General features: G+C 30.4%; 12 protein-coding genes and 1 non-coding gene across 13 annotated transcripts; 5 read left to right on the plus strand and 8 right to left on the minus strand.

Annotated features, from left to right (window-relative positions):
• Window positions 1–103: 103 nt before the first annotated feature.
• On the minus strand, window positions 104–850 carry TPHA0I02210 (SRP1/TIP1 family protein; the record flags this gene model as incomplete). Its single annotated transcript, XM_003687111.1, has 1 exon — window positions 104–850. The coding sequence occupies one exon, from the start codon at window positions 848–850 to the stop codon at window positions 104–106; it is 747 nt and encodes a 248-aa protein (XP_003687159.1).
• A 1,455-nt stretch (window positions 851–2,305) lies between these two features.
• Window positions 2,306–2,378, minus strand: TPHA0Itrna2T. Its single transcript has one exon. It is a non-coding gene; the product is annotated as a tRNA-Thr (tRNA).
• A 2,363-nt stretch (window positions 2,379–4,741) lies between these two features.
• Window positions 4,742–7,858, plus strand: MPH1 (3'-5' DNA helicase; the record flags this gene model as incomplete). The annotated part of the gene is made up of 1 exon (XM_003687112.1): window positions 4,742–7,858. The coding sequence occupies one exon, from the start codon at window positions 4,742–4,744 to the stop codon at window positions 7,856–7,858; it is 3,117 nt and encodes a 1,038-aa protein (XP_003687160.1).
• Window positions 7,859–8,280: 422 nt separating this feature from the next.
• TMA20 (translation machinery-associated protein 20) lies at window positions 8,281–8,935 on the plus strand (the record flags this gene model as incomplete). The annotated part of the gene is made up of 2 exons (XM_003687113.1): window positions 8,281–8,291; window positions 8,401–8,935. The coding sequence occupies 2 exons, from the start codon at window positions 8,281–8,283 to the stop codon at window positions 8,933–8,935; spliced, it is 546 nt and encodes a 181-aa protein (XP_003687161.1).
• Window positions 8,936–9,011: 76 nt separating this feature from the next.
• Window positions 9,012–10,517, minus strand: PAC2 (Pac2p; the record flags this gene model as incomplete). The annotated part of the gene is made up of 1 exon (XM_003687114.1): window positions 9,012–10,517. The coding sequence occupies one exon, from the start codon at window positions 10,515–10,517 to the stop codon at window positions 9,012–9,014; it is 1,506 nt and encodes a 501-aa protein (XP_003687162.1).
• Window positions 10,518–10,817: 300 nt separating this feature from the next.
• On the minus strand, window positions 10,818–12,374 carry TPHA0I02250 (uncharacterized protein; the record flags this gene model as incomplete). Its single annotated transcript, XM_003687115.1, has 1 exon — window positions 10,818–12,374. The coding sequence occupies one exon, from the start codon at window positions 12,372–12,374 to the stop codon at window positions 10,818–10,820; it is 1,557 nt and encodes a 518-aa protein (XP_003687163.1).
• Window positions 12,375–12,825: 451 nt separating this feature from the next.
• Window positions 12,826–13,443, minus strand: TPHA0I02260 (uncharacterized protein; the record flags this gene model as incomplete). The annotated part of the gene is made up of 1 exon (XM_003687116.1): window positions 12,826–13,443. One exon carries the CDS (start codon window positions 13,441–13,443, stop codon window positions 12,826–12,828), a length of 618 nt encoding a protein of 205 aa, XP_003687164.1.
• A 355-nt stretch (window positions 13,444–13,798) lies between these two features.
• On the minus strand, window positions 13,799–14,503 carry NOP16 (Nop16p; the record flags this gene model as incomplete). Its single annotated transcript, XM_003687117.1, has 1 exon — window positions 13,799–14,503. One exon carries the CDS (start codon window positions 14,501–14,503, stop codon window positions 13,799–13,801), a length of 705 nt encoding a protein of 234 aa, XP_003687165.1.
• A 1,087-nt stretch (window positions 14,504–15,590) lies between these two features.
• IRC22 (Irc22p) lies at window positions 15,591–16,259 on the plus strand (the record flags this gene model as incomplete). Its single annotated transcript, XM_003687118.1, has 1 exon — window positions 15,591–16,259. The coding sequence occupies one exon, from the start codon at window positions 15,591–15,593 to the stop codon at window positions 16,257–16,259; it is 669 nt and encodes a 222-aa protein (XP_003687166.1).
• A 108-nt stretch (window positions 16,260–16,367) lies between these two features.
• TPHA0I02290 (uncharacterized protein) lies at window positions 16,368–17,954 on the minus strand (the record flags this gene model as incomplete). Its single annotated transcript, XM_003687119.1, has 1 exon — window positions 16,368–17,954. One exon carries the CDS (start codon window positions 17,952–17,954, stop codon window positions 16,368–16,370), a length of 1,587 nt encoding a protein of 528 aa, XP_003687167.1.
• A 1,272-nt stretch (window positions 17,955–19,226) lies between these two features.
• Window positions 19,227–20,522, plus strand: WBP1 (dolichyl-diphosphooligosaccharide-protein glycotransferase; the record flags this gene model as incomplete). The annotated part of the gene is made up of 1 exon (XM_003687120.1): window positions 19,227–20,522. One exon carries the CDS (start codon window positions 19,227–19,229, stop codon window positions 20,520–20,522), a length of 1,296 nt encoding a protein of 431 aa, XP_003687168.1.
• A 254-nt stretch (window positions 20,523–20,776) lies between these two features.
• On the minus strand, window positions 20,777–21,232 carry GIM4 (tubulin-binding prefolding complex subunit GIM4; the record flags this gene model as incomplete). The annotated part of the gene is made up of 2 exons (XM_003687121.1): window positions 20,777–21,093; window positions 21,217–21,232. 2 exons carry the CDS (start codon window positions 21,230–21,232, stop codon window positions 20,777–20,779), a joined length of 333 nt encoding a protein of 110 aa, XP_003687169.1.
• A 452-nt stretch (window positions 21,233–21,684) lies between these two features.
• VAB2 (Vab2p) lies at window positions 21,685–22,740 on the plus strand (the record flags this gene model as incomplete). The annotated part of the gene is made up of 1 exon (XM_003687122.1): window positions 21,685–22,740. The coding sequence occupies one exon, from the start codon at window positions 21,685–21,687 to the stop codon at window positions 22,738–22,740; it is 1,056 nt and encodes a 351-aa protein (XP_003687170.1).
• Window positions 22,741–22,796: the final 56 nt, after the last annotated feature.

Below are 22,796 nucleotides of genomic sequence, written 5' to 3' on the forward strand. Positions count from 1 at the left end.
AACGTCTTATAATACATCTAATTGTACATTAATCTCTATATCTATATGTGGATGGGTATGTTCCTTTTAAATTTTTTTTATCACTTTAATTAAATAAAGTTGATTATAATAACATAGCAGCGGCACCAGCGACCATAGCACCAACACCAGCACCTAAAGCAGCAGCGTTGTTTGCAGAAGTGCTAGTAGAGGAATGAGAAGCTGATGATAAGCTGGATGCGCTAGTAGAAGAATGAGAAGCTGATGATGAGCTGGATGCGCTAGTAGAAGAATGAGAAGCTGATGATGAGCTGGATGCGCTAGTAGAAGAATGAGAAGCTGATGATGAGCTTGAAGAGGATGTTGAAGATGAGGCAGCTGCAGAGGAAGAAGCAGCAACAGAGGAAGAAGCTACGGTAGAGGAGGAAGCTACGGTAGAGGAGGAAGCAGTAGCAGAGGAGGAAGCAGCTGCACCAGTGGCAGCGGCATTGTGAATTGGTAAACCGTTAGAATCAGTAGAAATACCATTACTTGAGAAGTAAGAAGCTAGAACAACAGCTAATCTGGTAGTGTACCATGGTAGTTGGGTCATCACATCTTCGATGGCGCTAAAATCTAATTGAGTGAATAAACTGGTGTAAGCGTCATCATCTTTCTTGTAAGTTGTCATTTGAGTGTAGACTTCTAAAACACCGGCTGGTAAAACGAAGTTGGCATTGTTTTCAGCGTAAGAAATATAATCCATTAAATTATTTTGAACATCATCTAAACAAGCTTGGAATTCAATAACGTCAATGCTGTCGATATCGTAAGCAGCGACGTTGGAGGCAGCAACGGCTAATAAAACAGCTAATTGTTTGAAAGATGGCATTTTATATTTTTGAATGTGTATATGAGTGTGTCAGTGTGTACTGTTTTAATTGTGTTTTTCTGAAGACTAAGATGTGAAAGGATATATAATAAAATCAAGAGGTCATTAACATTAGATCAATATAAAAAATGATAATTAATTGACTTTATATATGTCAAAAATAATTAATAATGTCTATCAATTTTTACCATTTCAAATTAATCTTTACGATGAAATAAAACTATTATAACACCTCTTAATTCTTTTAGTTATTGATCATCCCATGGAAGTATAAGTAAATTTATTATTAAAAAATAGCGTTACTTCTTCACCTTCTTATAATTATCTAAGGTAACACGTTGCTAAACATTGAGGTCAGTACTCGTATATGTAGCATTTGAATACAACTATGTTTATGAATTGTAACATTATCATATCATTATACTTTTGTTAAACAAAATTCTATTGACTTTTTTATAGAGGTACTCTTTTTTTTCTTTTTTTATGACTTCGTATAGAGGAATTCGGAATATTATATTCCAAAATTCGTTCAGCATTGCAATAAAACAAGCCAGAAAAATAAAGAGAAAGACAATAGTTAGTTTCAAATAATAAGATTTCTGAAACTAATAATGGAAAGCAAACAAGCAAGAATGAAATAAATCTTGTAAAACTATGCTCTAAAACATGAATATAGGTAGATATCAATTTTTTATATAACCCAGTAATTAAGAGATTCCATAATGTTGCATTTAAACCGTACACTCGTAACAGCAATAAGGAGGAGAGAACAAAAGGTTTAGTTAACTTATAATCATCCGTAAACGAAAGTCAAGCACGATAATGAACATTTAGTTCAATAATATTTCTAAGTTTTATATATCCATATATGTTTCTACATATATGTGGATAGATGAATGCATTTGTTAGCGCACCAAACTACTTGCTAAGAGAGAGCAAGAAATGGCATAGCCATTTGTATGAGGGCTGTGTCTGTAAATTACAGTAACTCTGAAATTATCTTTGTACGAGATCTTTCTTTCTCAGTACTTGGATCTAAGGTTCCTCAGGTAAAACTATCTATTCGTAACTTGAAGTTGAACAAGAAAAAAATTGATTCCGTAGAACACAGCATAACTAATACTCAAGTGGTATGCTTATGATCCCTATAAGAATTTATGCTGTCCATAAACTGATCAAATATTCACAAACGAGTGTACCATTTACGGAACAGTAATAATTGAAAGCTCCGTAAAACATTTCATACAACTTACACCCAGTAATTATATAATGCAAATGAGTATTACTAGAATTATCATTAATCTGCTTGCATTGTTGTAGGTTCTGGAAAAAATAAATAAAAAAAATTGAGAAAACGTTTATTACATTATGTCTCTGTCATTCTTATCTCAACAATCTGTCATGAAAAGACATTTTTTTGAAAGTAAAAATGTCGTAACAAACGCGAAAAAGTTATGCTTCCAACCAGAGTCGAACTGATGATCTCCACATTACTAGTGTGGCGCCTTACCAACTTGGCCATAGAAGCTTATTAACATGCGATAACTATTGTAACACGGATAGTACAATAGACAGAGTTAAGACAGGATTATAATATAATAGATAGACAGATGTAAGACAGACTATTATATTATGGCAGATGGGAAGCGCAGGATCGGATCTTCTTATTATTTTCAACGTAAAACAGAAACTTGCTTCTTTTTATCTATTCTACATAATATCTAATAATAAGTTACATGATCATCCAAATACTAGAAGTATAAATAGGTCTCCTATTTATACTTTTAGTTTAGCTACAATTTGCAATGTGCCTCGTTGAACTTGTCATTGCATTCGTGGCGACATCAGCTGTTCCAGTTGGTGACAATATTTCCTAAACAGGAAATATTAATGTTTCGTAACTGTTTCAGTAATAGTTCCTAAATAGGAAATATTATTACTGTTATATCGTAATCTAACTCTTGCTGAGCTTATATTACAACAATAACGGTTGATCAGATGTAATGATATAAACCAATTTAACTAATAACATAGATAAATTAGAAATAAGGCGAATCGATAATTATTAGGAAGTTAATGTAATGGGTAAAGGTCACTTTTGGGAATAATATTAAAATTGTTGTTATCATTATATCCCAAAGTAGTTGAATTAGTACTTATTGTATGTAAAAATATATATTCACCACAACCGTGAACTTAAACTGTTCTAGAAACGTTCGTTAGGTGCTATGACACTGACGAGATTAGCGAAGAGCACATAATGATATTATGTTCATTGGTCAACTAGATGCATTCAGATACTCACTAACTGGATCCCAAAACCAAGTGTTCAGATATATAAAGAAGAGACTCTTTCATGTAAGATCACATTATATCCACTATGTTTACTATGTTTACTATATAATCTATATAATCTATAATAAAAGACAAATCTGTTTTACAACCTAAAAAGGTACTTAAAAATACAACATTTGTATATGTGAACGCTATAATCGGTGCTGATCTTGCTATTAACACTCTCTTCTCTGTGAAAATAGTATCTAAGTTATATTTAATTTTCCACAGATTGAGTAAAAGATGAAGATGGATTTTAGTTTTTAGAATTTACAATATAGTAACAGGTAACTTTACATCTTATTAATCTATTATATTATGTATGTTAATTATGGTTCATGTCGTAGTAAAATAAATATTAGCAACAGTTGTTTATCTGGAATATGTAAAAATGAATACAACTAAATTACTATCTAAATAGCATACTTCAAGAATAATTTCAAAAGTCTAACTGGATTTAACTCAAATAATTGTATTATCAAGATCAGTAATTGTTGATAATGGCATGCCAGGGTCTCTTTTTCTACCACATTTATTTTCCATAAATAGTGGTGTAGAAGATGCGCATATTTTATATTATTTTATTAGATACAAAGTAAACATTCGAATATATAAAATAATAAATTGTATTTAAAAGTTACAATATACAATGTATATACTTCCTACACCAGACTAATACCACTATTTATATTTTGAACTTTAAACTAATATTTTAGAAGAAAAAGAACAACTCTCTATATGTTCCTCTTTGAGAATTAAACATTAATAATTTTTTTCAATGTTTATATAATTGATATTTTAGACATATTAAAAACAAAATAGACAATTTTACAATGCATAATTCAATGATAAAAGAATTAATACTTAATTTCTTTTTATTTTAATACAATAATTAAATTGAAGCATTTTGTCATACCTGAAACAAAATCTCTTGAACAAGATATTAGAGGATCAAAATAATTTATTGATGCATTTTCGTTTCATTACCATAATATTATCAGAACAACTATTTATATTAAATTTACTCAAGACAATAAATAATAAAATGAGACCTCGTAGATGAAACAAAGCAATCGAGGGACAATCTATGATCTCGATTCTTGTAGTTACAAAGTAACTATGGCGCAAAGCAGCGGCGGCAGTATCAGCAGCAGCAGCAGCTTATTTATTCCTCATAACCGTTAATATTTTGAATTATATTCTTTCAATATTTCAATAAAATAACCATGTATGTGGGTAGTAATTGATTTTATAATTAAATGCTCCATTCAGATCTTCGAATTTATTAAGTACTCTTACTATTTTACTCTGTTAACATCTCGCGTAGCTTTTAAATCTAGCTAACGCGCTTAATTTTATACACAATACTTTTGTCATACATTCTTTTTTATTTACATGTTTGTGATATACCTATAAAATATTCTATATAAATTATATGTTCGTAATTTAATTCTGTTCAGATATCGTAAAAGAAAGCAGTCTATATCAAAACAGAGGAGTAAGAATAATCACTACTTTTGCATTTAAACCGTATATGCGCTGCTGTTTTGAGGACCTATGATAGATAATGAAGATCAATTCAGTGACTTCGAAGATGATGAATTTGATTCTTTATGGCAAAAAAATATTAATAAAGAAGTCACTACTGTAGTGACAAAAAGGGCGATTCCAGCACAGAGAAACTTATATGGCGAAGTTTTACCAGGTCAAAAAACCTTTTATGAAGAAGTCCAAACGTCCACTGTCTTTAAACCTACTCATCACAAGTTAAAAAGTGATCAATTAGGTTATTATGTTTATCCGACTAATTTTGAGGTCAGAGAATATCAATATAATATTGTTAAAAAAGCACTAACAGAAAATGTATTATGTGCTATTCCTACTGGTATGGGTAAAACATTCATTGCAAGTACTGTAATGCTTAATTTCTTCCGATGGAGTGAAACAGGTAAAATTATATTTACTGCACCTACCAGGCCATTAGTAGCACAACAAATCAAGGCTTGTCTAGGTATAACTGGTATTCCATATGACCACTCCGCCATTCTTCTAGATAAATCAAGGAAAAATAGAGAGGAAATTTGGAAAGAGAAACGTGTATTTTTTACTACACCACAAGTAGTTGAAAATGATTTGAAAAGAGGTGTATTAGATCCCAGAGACATTATATGCCTGATTATCGATGAAGCTCATAGGGCAACTGGATCTTATGCATATTGTAAACTTGTTCAATTCATCGATAGATTCAATTCATCATATAGAATTCTAGCATTGACAGCCACTCCTGGTAGTGAGATCACCAACGTTCAAGAAGTAGTAAATAATTTAAATATTTCCAAGATTGAAATTAGAACAGAAGAGAGTATGGATATAGCAAAGTACATGAAAAAAAGATACAAAGAAAAAATAGAAGTTTCATTAACAACTGAAATAGAAGATATCATTGAACAAATAGGAATAGCGATTACTCCCACATTACAACAAGCAGTTGAATTAGGAATCTATGATGATTGTCCACCATCATATATTAATGCATTTGTTGCATTACAGAAAAGTCAACAGATTATATTGAATCCAAGTTTACCCGAGGGAATCAAGTGGAGAAATTACTTCATATTACAATTGCTTAATCACGTAGGTCAAATGATGAAGAGAATAAAAATTTACGGTGTAATTACTTTTTATAAATACTTTCAAAATAAACATAAAGAATTTACTACGAAATACAGTTTAGGGAAATCAACTAACAAGATAGCTGCCAGTTTTTATTATCATCCAATGATCAAAACTATGATGGATGCCTGTGACAAACATGTCAAAAACAGTAATTTTGTAAGTCATTTGAAGTTTCAACACATTCAAGAAGAACTGCATAATTTTTTTATAGATGGAAGATCGGATTCAAGAGTCATCATTTTTACAGAATTGAGAGATAGTGCTCTTGAGATTGTCAAATATATTGATAATCTTAATATTAAAACAATCATACCCCATATCTTTATTGGGCAAGCTAAAGGTAAAGAGGGGTTTGATGAGGTGGAATATAATAAGAAACATAAACCAAAGGGACGAAAGAAAGCTGAAAGACTAAAACAGCGAGAAGAATTTGTTGCATTAGAAGAAGAGAAAAAGAAGAAACTTGAGAAAGAAAGTGCCGAAAGGTCTGCAAGAAGGACATTCAGTTCAGAAGAAGCCCAGCTCAAAGGGATGACCCAAAAACAACAAAAAGAAGTGATAAGTGACTTTAAAAAGGGTATTTACAATGTTCTTGTTTGTACATCAATCGGTGAAGAAGGTCTAGATATTGGTGAAGTCGACTTGATTATTTGTTTCGATACAACTAGCAGTCCCATAAAGAACATCCAAAGAATGGGTAGAACAGGTAGAAAACGAGATGGTAAAATTGTTTTATTGTTTGCTAGCAACGAATCTAAGAAGTTTGAAAAAGCAATGGAAAGCTATTATGATCTGCAAAAACAGATAGGACAAAACTTTGTTTTATACAAAGATTCCGATAGAATTTTGCCGAAAGATATAGAACCTGAGTGTATTAAAGAATTTATTCAAGTAGGGGCTGAAAATGAAGAAATAAACAATATAAATGATTCAGATGAAGTGATTAGATACGCAACACAATGCATGAATGGAAAAAAACCAAAAAAGACTAAGTCAAGCGTTTACAAAAAAGAAAAAGCTGCATCTCAAAAGAGATTTTTTATGCCTGATAACGTTGTCACTGGAATCATATCAGCTAACTCACTTGTGAGAAAAGTGCAAGTAGTAAAAGATCCAGAGATATACATACCTTCAGAACATAAACCAAAAGAAGAGTTCACCTTACTTGATGAAATCGAAGATGAATTATTTGCGAGTCAGTCACCACAAAAGAATGACGCTTATACAAATGATGTTTTTTTAAGCGACATGCCTTTAAACTTAGTGACCTCCATTGTTTCTAAATATGATATACCAAAAATCGAGCCATCTAATTTTACAGCTTTCAAAAAGCAAACAATGACAATTAATAAATTAGAGAGTAATTCTTTAACAGATACACACGAGTTGATGACAATAGATAATGTTGAATCTAACAAAACAGAAAAAATGATAGAGAATGTTTCTCTTCTTTCAGATGACGAGGAAATCAAAAGTATTCCTAAAGATTCATTTGTCAAGGTAAATGCTTTAGAATTAGATAATAAGTCAATTGAGCGTAGTGCTTCAAAATTAAAAGACTCAAGAATGGATAGCACTTTATTCAAAAATAAATTTCGAAGTTCAGATGGTCTTCTAACAAAAATAGAAAAACTTTATTTTTCAGATAATTATTCACCAAAATACACTGTAAGTATAGATACAATACCGAACTTAAAAATCACTACTGAACGCAACTATGTTGCTCATAATACCCATGTTCAAAAGATATTAAATATTTTTAAAAAAATGAATGAAAACGATACACAAACCCAAATCGATATCAACAGATCCAAATGTATCGCAAGAGGTATTATGGGAGGAAATATCAATTTAATCGATGAAACCGATTGTAATTCATCTATAATCTCAAATTCAGATATAAGTTTCAATATGAGAACCAGTGATGATTCAACTAAATTGTCAAGCACACAAAATGAAAAGTTAAATGAATTGCTTGATTCAGATTCAGACTTTTAAAACACACAATACTGCATACATAACTTACACAGATTAGTTGTATAGATACATTTAGAAATATAGAAATCTCTGTTTCTATTTATTAAATAAAGATATATTTCAAATAAAAATAGTAGGTTATAAAATGGGTTCATTAAGCTAACATTTTAAAAAGCAATCCGTTAGCAACCACTTTCAAATGCCATTTGTGAAAGTGTAGCTAGCTCTTCTTTTTTTTTTTTTTTTTAGTTTTCGGCTCATCTTAATATTGGTAAGGTAAATTATAGTTGTAATGGCTCATCTGAAATATTTTCAAATTTTATAAGCCGTTTGAAAATTATAACACTAGATAAAACAATCAACAGATTTAAAAGGATAAGGATAAATTCAATCAGATGTTATAACTCAATCCAAAGAAAGTGATAGTTTAATAGTTGTCAAAAATGTTCAGAAAGTATGTTCAGTACCTATTTTTTTATCTCTTCAATTTTAATAAATGCAAAGCAAACTAACACCATATTTTATTATATAAATATTAAATTATTCTAATAAAATTATTGTAGATTTACCAAAGAAGATATTCATTCGAGATCGAAAGTCAAATCTTCAGTCCAAAGAAATTTAAAATCTAAACTGGTCAGCCAATTCCCTCAATTAGAAGAAGTTATCGATGAGTTAATTCAAAAAAAAAGTCAAATTGAATTAATTAAGTGTGAGGATAAAATTCAACTGTATACAGTTGATGGTGAAGTATATTTTTTCCAACAGTTTGATGAATTAATTCCAACTTTAAAGTTAATCCATAAATATCCACAAGCATTCCCAACTATTCAAGTCGACAGAGGTGCTATTAAATTCGTATTATCAGGTGCAAATATCATGTGTCCTGGTTTAACTTCACCAGGTGCAAGATTACCAGAAACACCAGGTTACGAAAAAGATTCAATTATTATAATTAATGCTGAAAATAAAGAACATGCATTAGCTGTTGGTAAATTACTAATGAGTACCGATGATATCGCATCTATTAATAAAGGTCATGGTGTTGAAATGATCCATCATTTAGGTGATCCTTTATGGAATTTTAATATCGATTAATATGTATCATGATTTATAATCAGTATCTAATATAAAATAGCAAAATCTACATATACTAGAAACTAACTGTTAATGTCTATGAAAAATCGAGTTCTCTTGTTCCCACATGAATTATATCATTATTTCTAATCCCATAATCACTAAGTTGGACAAATTCTCTATGCAAATTTTCCATACTCCCTAAGTCTGATATTAAATATAACTCTGTTTCCAAGACATTCAATTTGTGTTTCGAACATATAACACTTTTTAAATAACGAATAGAACAATTTGCTAAAGTTGTTACACGAGTGTCAAAGTGAGAGGAATTTTCAAAAGTTAGTCTAAGTTCCATAATCTGATCAGATAACCAAGAGATGCTGTCACTTTTTTCTCTTTTAGAGCAATTGTACAGTTTTACTAGCGTTTTGTACCTTTGCAAATTTTCATTAATTAATATTTCGCCAGAAGAAACTTTAGAAATGAAGAACAACTCTGCCTCTTTTCTTGTCAACAAATCAAAGTCAGAACCATCCAAGGCTGTTAAATTATCAAACCTAGCTATTAGTTGGTAAAAATCTTGAAAATTTTCTGGATTAGCTTTGAATATTGGATTCCTTTGAATATTTAAGGAAGTTAAGTTATTAAATTTCACGTTTATCATATCAATCAAATCCCATTCAATCAATCCATTATCGGATATATTTAAATGAAATACGGAAGGTAATAACGTATCATTAAATGACTTAATCAGATTATTCGAAATGTTTAATATTTTAATGTTCGTTTTGCACAAACTGAGTGGTATGTCGGTCAACAAACAACCAGATAAATGTAGTTCTTCTAACGACTGAGGAAATATCACATTGTTGAGTTTGAACTCATTTAATGGATTGTTACTAATATCTAATTTAATTAGATTGGGAAAACTTCGGAAAATATTAGTTAAGTTTTCTGATTTAATTTCGCAATTTTGCATGGTTACATGTTTGACCTTATTCAGAGTGATATTGGAAATATTTTCCCATCCCTTATTTAATTTATTTCCTGATATATTGATAGAATCTAAATTTTTCAGCCTATGTAATAGTTTAATTGTAAAACTGATGTCTGTTATTAGGTTAAAAGATATGTCCAACGATATAATGCTACTGCAGTGATATTCTATAATTTGCAGATCCTTTTCTGTCAATGTTTGATCACTTATTTGGAGTTTTCTTAATGATACAAATTGGAGTTTACTGAATAATTTATTTTTTTCTGTCAAGCTTTCAAACCCATAACCAATTACAGTCTTAGAACCAAATTTTAGTTCCCCAATATCATTCAAATCATCACCATATTTTACTCTCAATGCTTGGTCAAAGGTTCGAGGTGGTTGATGTTCTCTAAGCAACTTTGTTCCCCTCATAAATGAAGCAGACCCTGGGATTCGTACCGAAAAATATTCGATACCATCAATAGTACCAGAATGTTTACCACGAGAAGTATTATCCCACTCCAGCCCATATGTCTCTTCACCTGGCCAGTTTTTTATTTCACCAATATATTTTATTGTACAAAGCTCATTATTTATGCTTAATCGTTCGCCAACTTTAAACATAGTAGGTATTTGGTACGTAATATATTTAGTCTTGTTTTAATTGAATTCTGAAACTTTTAATGTTTTTTCATGTTTTCATTTATGGTATGTTTTTAATCCAATATCAGCTCTGTTTATGCTCTTCTCAACGCGATGACTTCTCAAACGACTGTCAATTATAATAGAAATATTGCTTCCCTGAGAATGGAAATATAGATCAAAACATTATTGGATAACTGTTCAAATTTTTTTATCTATTTATTTTCAAGTATCAATTTATATTAAAAATCTATGCACTGTTATATGTATATACTAAAATATTTATTCCATTAATGAATCTTCATTTTCTTTTGATGAAGATATAGCGTTATCAAGAGATGCAAACAATCCATCCAAATCAAATTCTTTCGACCAATCAGATACAATAGTAGTTTGTTCAGATTTGGCTGGTTCTTGGGTAGCACCAGAACTTATAGTAGAGATTGTACCAGTAGCCATAGAGTCTTTAGAGGCTTTTGGAAGAACCCATCCATAAAACTTACCATCTCTCCAGTCACTCAGTACAGATATACCTGCACTTTCTAAGTTTGGTATGCCACCTTTACTTAATCTACCTCTCATACGAGCAACATGAATCAAAAAATGCTTGGTAAAGGTATCTGGATCATTTGAAGGAAGTGCTGGCAGTTCGTAGAATTTCTTGAAACTGTCAGTCATTTCATCTGACTTTGATAGTCTCTTTATTAGCATCAAAACAGCTGGATATGGATCTATGATATGCTTAGCTGGAATAGCATTCAATAGAGCTAATTCAGCCTCTTGTTCTTTTCTAGTTTTCCTCTTATTGTCCGTTGGGAAGCAAATACCTGGAGAATCTAAAATCTTTAGCTTGTTGTCAACTTTAACTTCTCTCAAAGCAGTAGTGACACCTGCTTGATCACCAACTGGACATGCTTTGGAAGAACCACCACGACGAGAAGTTAATGCATTAATAACAGATGATTTACCAACATTTGGATAACCAATAACACCAACCACAATAGATCTCTTCAAATTACTGTTGTTAGAATATTTCTTTAATGCTTCCATTAAAGCAGATGCTGTGGCTGTTTGTGTGAGCTTTTTATTAAAAGAGGTTGCATTAGTAGCACCAGAAGCTGCTCTCAAAGGAATAGTTGGGAAACTAGACTTCAAGACATTTAGCCACTGTTCTAATACATGAGGAGGAATCAAATCAACTTTATTTAAAATCAAAATCAATCTTTTACCTTGACTTTGTAAAACGGCTTGTTCAACTCTTCTAGATCTAGTTCCTTCTGGATCTCTAGCGTCCAAAACATAAAGAATAACATCAGATGCATCCACAACTGTTTTAAATATCTTATCATAAGCCTTTCTTGACTTCTCCAATTCAGTATTACCTTCATCATTGTCATTATAAAAATCAATGTTATAATCAACAACGTCCAACTCTTCTTCAGGTTCGTCGAAATTACTGTGTCCATCATACTTAGATGCTGCTTCTTGAGCAGATGCAACCAAAGCTGCCAACCCATTCTGACCGTCATCCTCCTCCATACCATCTTCCATAATCGTTTCACCTTGCTCCAGTGCCAATTTCTTAGCTTCTAACCTCTGTTGTTTAGCAAGTTCTTTTTCTTCTAAATCCTTCATCTTCTTAGCTTCAATCTCTTCAATAATTTTGTTTTTGTAAGGGAAGTTAGCTGGAATACCAGGATCCTTTTTTCCTCTGGACTTCCAAGTCACATCCTTTTTAGCTAACTTTCTTTCTTTTCTATTTTGAGCAGCTGCCTTCTTCTTGATACCCTCTTTCATACGGGTAGAAGTTCTCTTGGATTGCTTCTTTCTGACTCTCATTTTCGTAATATGATCGCCTTGTTTATTTCACACAGGTTAAATGGATACTTGTGATATCTTAAGTTTACTAAAAGTGTTATATTGTAAATTTATAGAAATATACATTTTTTAAGTCATCTCATCATCACTTCCCATCATCTCAAGAATATTTTTATTCCCAAAAAATTTTTCGGCATTGATTCAAAGCATAATAATTGTAGGCGATAGGAAATACTTAAAAGTGAAAACCTACCTATTAGTGAATATATTTATGATAAACGCTAGCGACAGCTAATAAAAATGTTGGTTAAGTTTCTGAATGATTTCTATCTAATGCAAACTATATATAAAATGTCAATTATAATATTTTGGTGAAAGATTACAATGTTATGTTTTCTTTCCTTCGTTATACGGTGTGCATTATTCTTTAACATGACGCACGTAATAAATAAGAGCGGGTATCTGAATAATATTATATTATATCACTTATTGTTATAGGCAATCCTAAATATCTTCTTTTAAATTGTTCTTTTATTTTATTCTTTATTCCAATTGGCAGTGTAACAATCTTAAAACCTTCACCAGCTTTTTTTAATGTCTTAAAAACGAAGGAATATGAAGGAATGATGGTTTTATCAGGAATGGTCACTTGTTCATCGATTACTACGCAGTTCCCGATCTTGCTGCCACGGCCTAATGTAACATTATTATATATTAGTACATAAGACCCGATTTCAATGCAATTGATTAGAGAGCTTTTACCTATATAAATATAGGATTGGAATTTCATAGGTGAACATAATGGGACCCTCTTTTTAGTTACATTATTTGCTATAAGTTCATAGCCAATAATCGGAGGTGTGATTATACAACCTCTGTCCAAATAACACATGTATCCAAACGATATTGTATATATGAGTCTATTTCCTTGGCTTCGATTATATGATGGTTTTAGTTTTACATCAGATTCAATTAATACAGATTCATTTATCACACAAAATCCATGGAAATGTACCTTGTCTAATGACTTGATTAACGAAAGTTTGGATATTAAATTAAACTCCTCAATTTCTACCAGTTGATGTTCCATTACGGTATTAAGTTATAAGTGCTATTGTTTAAGTGTTTCGATTTTTAATTTTTTAATGGTTGTTGATTAATCTTGGAATAATTTCTACTATTTGCAAAATTCTTTCATAAACGCCAACTTATATAAAAACAGTAACTACGGATAAAAAAAGATGGTTAAATTAATGATAAACTTCGAATTTGCATAATAATTTAGCAAGATTGGAAAAAGGTAAACTAAAATTATGAAACAAAATATTGAGGTTCAAAGTTAGACTATTAAAATTTAGACTTGAAGTTATGTATTATATATGTATAAAATTACGCTTTTATAAATATTTAAAAAAAGCTTTTCTTGTATGCAAAATGTGATTAATTTACTTTATATTATGTACCTTCTTCCACTTTTCGATTCTTCTTCTCAAATCACCTTGACTTTGTTGATAGATATTTAGTTTGGTATCATAGAACATTTTCCTATAATCATCTCCATGCTTGTTATACAATCTTTCAAGCCATTCTTCCTCTCTTGAACTTTGTAGTCTTTCTCTAACATTTTCAGGTCTATTAGCGTACTCTTCTAATAGCTTAACAACTTCTGTCTTCTCAGGCTCTGATTTTTCTAATCTAACTTTTAATTGTGCAACATTTTCATCTTCATCAAACTTTTTCATTTTCCCGTAGACAATCTTCAGAATATTACCATCTTCATCACGCTGAATTCTGGCTTCACCTTCCAGAATTTTGTTCTCATCGTAATAACCATCACTATTTAATTCATCTTGGTCATTTTCATCCTCTTCTTCCTCCTCCTCCTCATCATCATCTTTAAAGTAATTTGATTGTAATGGCTGCTTCTTTATGATCTTGGTAAAATCTGCTTCATTACCACCAGCTGGTGTTTGTAATTTAGCTCTCAAACCCAACTTCTTATAGTTTTGGGCTAAAGTAAGAGAATAATCCCAATTTTCTGCTATAATAGCGTTCGATCTAATATTAATTTGTTTCTTCTTATCTTTAGTTCTTCTTGTAGCCTTCCCAATGGAAGATCTATTCATCTTTCTCTTTCTAACAGATGTCATGTTTAATATTATTGTAGCCCTTTTGTGTATCTCTTATCTACGTTGGAAATGGTATTATGCAATTGAACTGATTAGTATAATGTGTTAAAATATACATAGTTATTTATAAGTAGCTATGATATTTTCAAGTCATCAATGTCATCGCTAAAATTTTTCTTGAAATTTTCAAGCTCTGTCACAAGAAGAAGCGAATATTGTAAATGTCGAAAAATCAAATTATGATGGAATAGTATTATTAACCAGAATGGTAATGCTACATACCTTGAAATATGTAACAAAAAGAATTATACAAAGTTATATTTTGTAATAGAAAACAGAAATAAAATCAGCATATAGATCGTATACTTGACAAGGGCTCTTATAATTATAAAAAAACATAGATATGGATAGTGCACCTACTACAATTATATTCTGACCAATATAAAACCTCTCAACATAAATTATATATTCGGATAAGATAATTATTGTGAACATCAAAAATATGAAATACAATTTATATTTAATTTATAAATGTATATTACATAAACTTAATTGAAAATTGAAAATTTAAAAAATATTTTTAAAAGATAAAAGAAAAAATAAATTAAATTATATATTGTCACGTTATCAGTGAACATATAATATTGGTTGAAAGTTTATATGTTATTATGCTATCTTTGTTATTTATTATATATTAGTTGCAATTATTGTAGGTCGAGACTAGAAGCAAGTTTGCTTGAAATTTCCTATCTATTCAGTTTCTTTCAACTTTATCTTCAGTTACTGATTTTGTACATCATTAATCATTCTATACATTCTCTCTTATTATCATATATCTTTTGAATATATGTGGCAGAGAAGCAGGTTATTTTATTATGACCATTTTTGCCGAAATTTCAAGTTTCTACAGCTCTACATGAGATTTCATGAAGTCGGGTGAGCAACGGTATGCGTGTCCAGATGTCTGAAATCCAGTTTTCAATAAATTTCAAATAATTAAGCATACCTTTCTTATTCCTATATAAAAATAAATCTCTTTCTAAATACACTATCAAGCAATTGAGCTGCATAGCAAAAGAAAGCAATATCAAAAAGCCCACCAATTAATATGCAATTCTTTTTCTTACTTTGGTTAGCAATCATTAATAATATTTTTGTTCGTGCTGAAACTGCCAACTCCACTGATTTCGACAATGAAATCAGCGATGATGTGAGTTCTAATGGTCGTGAGTTCATTAACTTGAATGTTACTTACACTATTTTGGAAAAACCAAATGCTAATTTCACTGAACTATTAGAATTTGCTCCTGAACAAGGTTTAACGTTGAAATACAATTTATACAATGGTGAGGATTCTTCTGTCAATATTGTTGGTGTTTCTGGTAATGTTTACACTTATCCAGATGGTTATTTTGCGGCCAATATTACTGAATCTGCCGTTGACACCATTGTGGTTGCTTTTAATGAAACTACTACCTTCCAACAAGGTGTTAGATTGGCATTAGAAGAAGGTAGATACTTTGTTGAACCAATAGTCATCGTCGAGAAAGATGAACAGGTCTTGAGAGTTGCAGTCCAGCCTGTTATGGTCGAAATTGTTCCACTTCCATTGTCCTTCTTTAACCTAGAATTTTTATCAATCCTAGTTGCTTTGTTTGCTATTATTGCTGGTACATATTACTTTTTTATTGGCAAATCTACTAAAGTATCTAAATCTAAGAATGCTAAGCCAATCAAAGTTGACGAGAGTTGGTTACCAGATAACTACAAAAACTAAGTAATTTTAGCTTGATATTGATGCTATAATTCTGTAATAATAGTATATTTTACAATGTATATATCCTTTCTAATTAAATACTTTCGAGTTTGTTAATGTGATACTATTTTAAGCATTTAGTTTCAGTTTCTCAAGAACCTTTTCAATTAATCTGATGTCATTTTTATATTCTAAAATTCCTGAACTTTTTAATAAAGCGACATCAGTTTCTTCTTCAAAGAACTCTATATCGTCAGGTTCAAATGAATACTTTTCTAACAAATAATACCTAATATCATCCACTAATTCAATTGTATCCGTATCTTGTCTTTCAGAGATTCTATTAGAACTCATTAAAATTGCATCATAAAATTCAGGCATTGAATGATAATAATTTAAGTTATCTGCAAATATTTTGGCAACATAATGTTCAAGTCTTTCAATTCTTGCATTCCAAGCAGTATATAATATGTCGTATATTGAATGAATTTTTAATATTTCCTCTGATTGTGTTACACTTACTGCAGCCATAGATTTTAACCGATCATCCATTAAAAAATCAGCTACTTTCAGCGTATCTAATGCACAACTCCATGGTATATTAGCGTCATCACAATAAAAATATTTGATTATCGTTTCAAAAACGTCAAAATTGCATTGAGGAAAAGCTAAAATTGGCATTGTTTTATTGTCTTGGAAGTTCAATTTTGTCTTAAAATAATACTGGTTATTTTCTGACATTGGCAATGCAAACATCATCTCAAAATAGTGACAACGAGATATCATGGCTATATGACAGGGGTAGAATCGCACTTTTGAATGGAAGTCCATAACTTTAATAATTGTATCTGGAAAACCGCAATTAGAACTTATTACATTATGGATATCTTCATGATTAATGGTATCTTCAGTTGAGTATTCCTTATAACTCTGTAATATATAACGGTTGAGAAAGTCATTAAAATTAGCTCTGGATGTTTCGGTAATTCTTGTTTGAAACTCTATCATTAGCGCTGATTTTGTTGAAGGGTCTGCGACATGATATATCTGATCAATGAATTGAGATAATATATCTAATTTAAAATGATCAGCATATTTTCTTAAGATTGAATAATCCAAAGGTTTAATTTCATACAATATTGGAACTAGGTAAATAAACTTGATTATTAGTGATAATAACCTATCTTCCATTTTCATTACCTCATTCTCATTTTTTATTGGAAAATTATTTAATATAAGTTTATCTGTTAAACTCTCGATATGAAAATCAGTTACCATTACACTACAATTTGCTTGGATGATAAACTTGTGTAGATTATATGCAGCATCTGATCCTTCAAAAAAGACTGCTAAATCACTAGTTGGTACAATGGGTTCTCTCAAAAGTGATGAAATATGTGTAGCAAATGGCTGAACCACGTCAACTGCTTTGGATACATCGTATGCAAGTAATATATCTCGTATTCTATCTGTCAATGCTCCATAAATGCACCTTGCACCTTCATATCTGTCTCGATCACAAACCGCTCCTCGTTGAAGTAACAGAGTAACAACTGATTCATGGCCACACAAGCTAGCTAAGAATAACGGCGAGTTATCAAATTTATCGACACTATTCAGGTTAACGCCATTCGATATCAGAGATTCAATTATATCCACATCTCCTGTTCTACACGCAAAGCATAACTTTTCAAAATCTTTTTTATTATCTGACATTGACCTACAATTCAATCTTCATTATTACATTCGAAGAAGATAAGGTAAAGTTTATCTAGGATCAATAGACATTAACATTCAATAATTTCTTAAATTTTATATTACTAATGTTAAGGTTTGTATTATGAAAAACTTCCTAAAGTATTTCTTATAGATAAGGGAATTATTGCAAATGATTAAATAATGCATATGTTTTTACTATTTATTTACTTAAATAAGGTTAGACGTATAGTCGATAGACTTAAAGTATATGGTCATTTTTCATTGTTCACATGTTCAATAGTTATCAAGATGCAGAAAAGGTAAAAAACGTTTGTCAGATAACATACATACTGAGTTCCCTTATGGCACGGAACGATATCTACGAATCTATATTTATACACTGAGTGCAACATCGTAGTATAACATTTCCTATACCATGCTTTAATATAATTCCGATGAATTTTTATGCAACCTATGAAAACAGTAATTTAAATCATTTATTAATCTTAGATCAGTCCAAGCATAAAAAATAAATGACAATCAAAAAAAATGCGAATTATTGCATACTATTCTCAATCATTATTCCCCTGATTTGTTGAATCGTCTTCCTTAACATTCAGCTTATTGTTAGAATTCAATTGCGAATCGTTCGTCTCTTTATTATTCTCTAGAACCTCTAATTGCTTTAATAAAAGAGTGATATTTCCTTCCATCAAATCTAACTTTTTTCCAATTCATCAGCAGTCTTCTCACCTTCTTGAAGTTTCTTGAAAGCCTCGAGGAACTCATTGGGTTTCATATCGGCATTGTCATTAGTCATTGCTATTTCAAACTTAGTATCTTCCAGTTACAAAGTTTAAATTAAAATATGTATTTGTAGAGGAAAATATCAATAGCAAACCTTTATCTTAAGAAAATTATAAACTTTAATCTTGCATGTCTGCTTCTTCAAAGACTTTATTTTAAGAAATGATTTTATTAAGTTGTTTTAGCTAATTATTTATTCTTCAAAGTTCTTGTTAAGGCTTGGTAGAGTTATAGTCGTCCTTAGATTAATTTCTAAAAAGAAAAAATAAAATTATCAAAAACGAAATTAACTAATAAAAAATCTAAAACTATATGTATGTGCTCTTACACTTAAATGAATAAAGGTTTAAGATTAATTGAGTATTAATTTATTGTTCAATTGGTTATACATTATATAACTTGAAGTTTAACATTCAAAGTCTTTACCTTTGCGATTAGTTGTTGAAACTCAATTGGAAACTGCATATATCGTAAAGCCAAAAGATGTTACATGTATTTCTGTTGTTATTGAGTCTATGTTCTTTTATTCAGGCTGCTTCGGTTCGTTCATCCAAGACTTTGGTATTGTATGATGAAAGAATAACAGAATTAAAAAAGTATTTTAAGTATTTTGAATCGTTGAATTCACGTTCTTACGAAATAGATTATTTAAAAATCAAAAATAGTACATCCAGTGTGGATTTATTTGAAAATGAATACAATACATACGATAATTTGATCATTTTCCCTATTAAAGGTAAACACTTAAACAAATTAGTCCCAGTCAAATCTTTATTGAAATTTTATGAAAATGGTGGTGATATTTTAGCTATCACTTCTCCTGATGCTGTTGTCGATTCTGTTCGTTTATTTTTGAATGAATTGGGGATCTATCCAAGTCCAAAGGATTACCGTTTAGTCGATTACTCAAGTAAAAGTTCTACTGATATAGAAATTTCAACTAATGAGTTGCAATCAAAAGTTGTTTTTTCAACAACTGAAGATAAATTGTTGAGATTTGGTAATGCAGGAGCTGCACTATTAGATAACCGTGAACAGATTGTTCCAATTTTAAGAGCTCCAAGAGGTTCTGTTACAGTTTCAACATCGGAGAAGAAGAAGAATGATGAACCTTGGACTGTCGGCTCTCAAGGTTATTTAGCTTCTGGTTTCCAAAGTCTCATCAATGCTCGTGCCACCTGGGTTGGAAGCCAAGATTTGTTCAATGATAAAAACAGCAAAGAAAACAATGACTTTGTTCAAGAAGTATCTAAATGGACTTTCAGGGAAAAGGCTATTATTAAAAGTTTCGGTTTCAACCATAAACATGCTGACGGTACTACATATGCACGAACTCCATATAAAGTTAAGGATGATGTAGTGTATGAAATCGGTCTTGCTGAATGGAAAGGTGATAAATGGGAACCTTATATGGCGGACGATATTCAATTTGAATTAAGGTTAGTTGATCCATACTACCGTTTGACTCTAACACCAAGTTATATTAAAAAGGGTGTCCAATATTATACCACGGGTGAATTTAAGTTACCAGATCACCATGGAGTTTACACATTTATTACTGAATACAAAAGAAATGGTATAAGTTTTATCTCAGAAAGTGACGTTAAAGCTATCCGTCATCTAGCTAACGATGAATTTGCAAGAAGTTTTGAAATCTCAAATGCTTGGGTATATATCACTTCCATATATGGTGTCATCATTTCATGGGTTTTATTCATTTTCTTATTTGTTATCATCTCTATCCAAAAGAAAGTAACTGTAGAAAAGAAAAAAAATTAAGTGTTACTAAATTACAGGACCACTTTTCTATCTTTTATATGCAATCATATAGTATTTGTAAATTGGTATACATAAGATCTATTGAAATAACATATTAAATATTTTTTAGTACTTGAAAGCCAATATGTTTTTACAATAGCATTGTTTCAACAGGTTATCATTATTGAGCATAAGCTACCATGATGACATATAGTATTCCTGAAATAACAGTAAATACTTTTCTTGGGTTCATAAAATAATGCAGCTTAATTTAATCACGATCTCACAACTTGGATTTTATTGTCTTTCTTCCACTTTTCAAATTCTTCAGCTGTAGTAATCAAAGTTTTTTTCATATTATCAATTGTTTTAGTTAGATTTTCCTTTTTGCTAGTTAAAACTGGAATTGTTGTTTTCACGTCACTCTCTACTAGTGCACCTCCTACCATTCTATAGCATTTTCTTTCAGAATCTGTATCATTTAAAGTACTTAATACAATTTCATGTTCGTCTTTCTCATGTGTTAGTTCGATCACTTTGGATTGTAGCTGCTCTAAAGTTAATTTGTAGTCATTATATTTCACTTGGAAACCTATTTAAAAATATAATAATCAATAAAATGTTATTGAAATTGTAGTGTTAGAAAAGAAATGTCTTCGAATTCATAAGATTAATATGACCTACAAAATTAAGTCAGTATATCGTGTCTACATACTGTTGTTTTGATTCATCTTGTCAAAATATTTTTGGTTGGCTGAAATATGCTCTGCTTTAGTATATATGGATAAAATAGCTAACCTGATTCAATTCAATTGGAGCTGTACAGTTCTGATCAACTAAGGAATTAAGTGACTCAACAGTAAAGCATATGCTTAATGTTCGAACCCAATAAAAAATATATTTGTAGTACAGTGATATTTTTTTATCCATTATTCGATGGTGTTAGTTTTTCAATTTTAAACCCAGAAAATTAATTAGTTCGATAAATAAAGGCGATATCAATACAAGGTATTATCATGGTAAAGTTACATATTAAACATAAACATGCATGCACATATGATATAAATTCAGAAAACATAATTGCATTTCTTACTATTCTAGAATAGCTACGATTGAGAGAAGTTGAGTGATTTATATAACTAAATTATGTGAGCGTAAGATATACCAGAATAAAACATATCAGATGAAAGCTATCGAATCAAGTATACCCTATAAGGAACTCAAAAGTATCCCACAAATAAATTTATCAAAAAGATTGAAGTTAAATAATATATTTAGTGAGGTTGCTCCTGAAATCAAAAATGTCCAAAATGATATTATATCTATACATTCAATAATTCAAAAAGATATAGAAATGGAATCTAATCAAATTAATACTGTTGAATCACAATTGAAAGAATCTCTCAAAAAAATCCGCAGTTTATATAGAAGGACAAACGAGCATAGAAGCTGCTCAGATGATGCAACCTTCAAACCAAATAAATTTTTCCAAAAGGTTGAAAATTTAGAGAAAACTGTTGATTCACTAGATTCTGATATACATAAAATTATAGAAAATTTGCTAAACATAGATTTAAAATTGTCAACAAAATCTAAAACGCTAACTAAAGACAGTATTAATAACCAACACTATCCGTTGTTATTTGAAATAATAGAAAAAAATTATGCCCAACATCTGGAATTATCTGGAATTTCTTCTATGCTTCATCTGGGGGAAGCTAATTCAGTTGTTCAAAATAACGAGCTTCGTTTGGCCCAAGAAGAAACTATCGATGATAGTAAACTTACAAAATTAAAATTAGAAGATGTCGAACCAACATTTAGTTTGCAGTCGAATGAAATAGATAATGATAAATCTAACTCTATTCATTTAGACCTTTCTAAAAACCATAATAAAAATGGATCTGATGGAGTTGATGATAGAAATAGTTCCCATGAAGATATGGATAAAAAGAATAGTTCGAGTAGCGTGCATGCATTAAAATATACCACATACATTGATAGAAAAAACCATGAGAACGATGTAGAGCATACATCTATTAATGACCATAAAAATAACGAAATATCCAAGCAAGTTTCAGATAAAATAGGTTCACTTATCTTAGAACACCAGGATAGAACATTTACAAAAACTAATGCTATAAAAAACAATCAAAACCTTTTTATACCCCATGGACTCAAAAATGCCAAACCTTCTACTGCTGTTACTTTTGAAACTGTAGAACATCTGAAATTTTAATATGCAAAATTATTTTTTTATGTATTAATATGGTACATATGAATATTGTGTTTAAT

The sequence above is a fragment of the Tetrapisispora phaffii genome, chromosome 9 (assembly GCF_000236905.1).
Source record: "Tetrapisispora phaffii CBS 4417 chromosome 9, complete genome".
Classification (NCBI taxonomy): domain Eukaryota; kingdom Fungi; phylum Ascomycota; class Saccharomycetes; order Saccharomycetales; family Saccharomycetaceae; genus Tetrapisispora; species Tetrapisispora phaffii.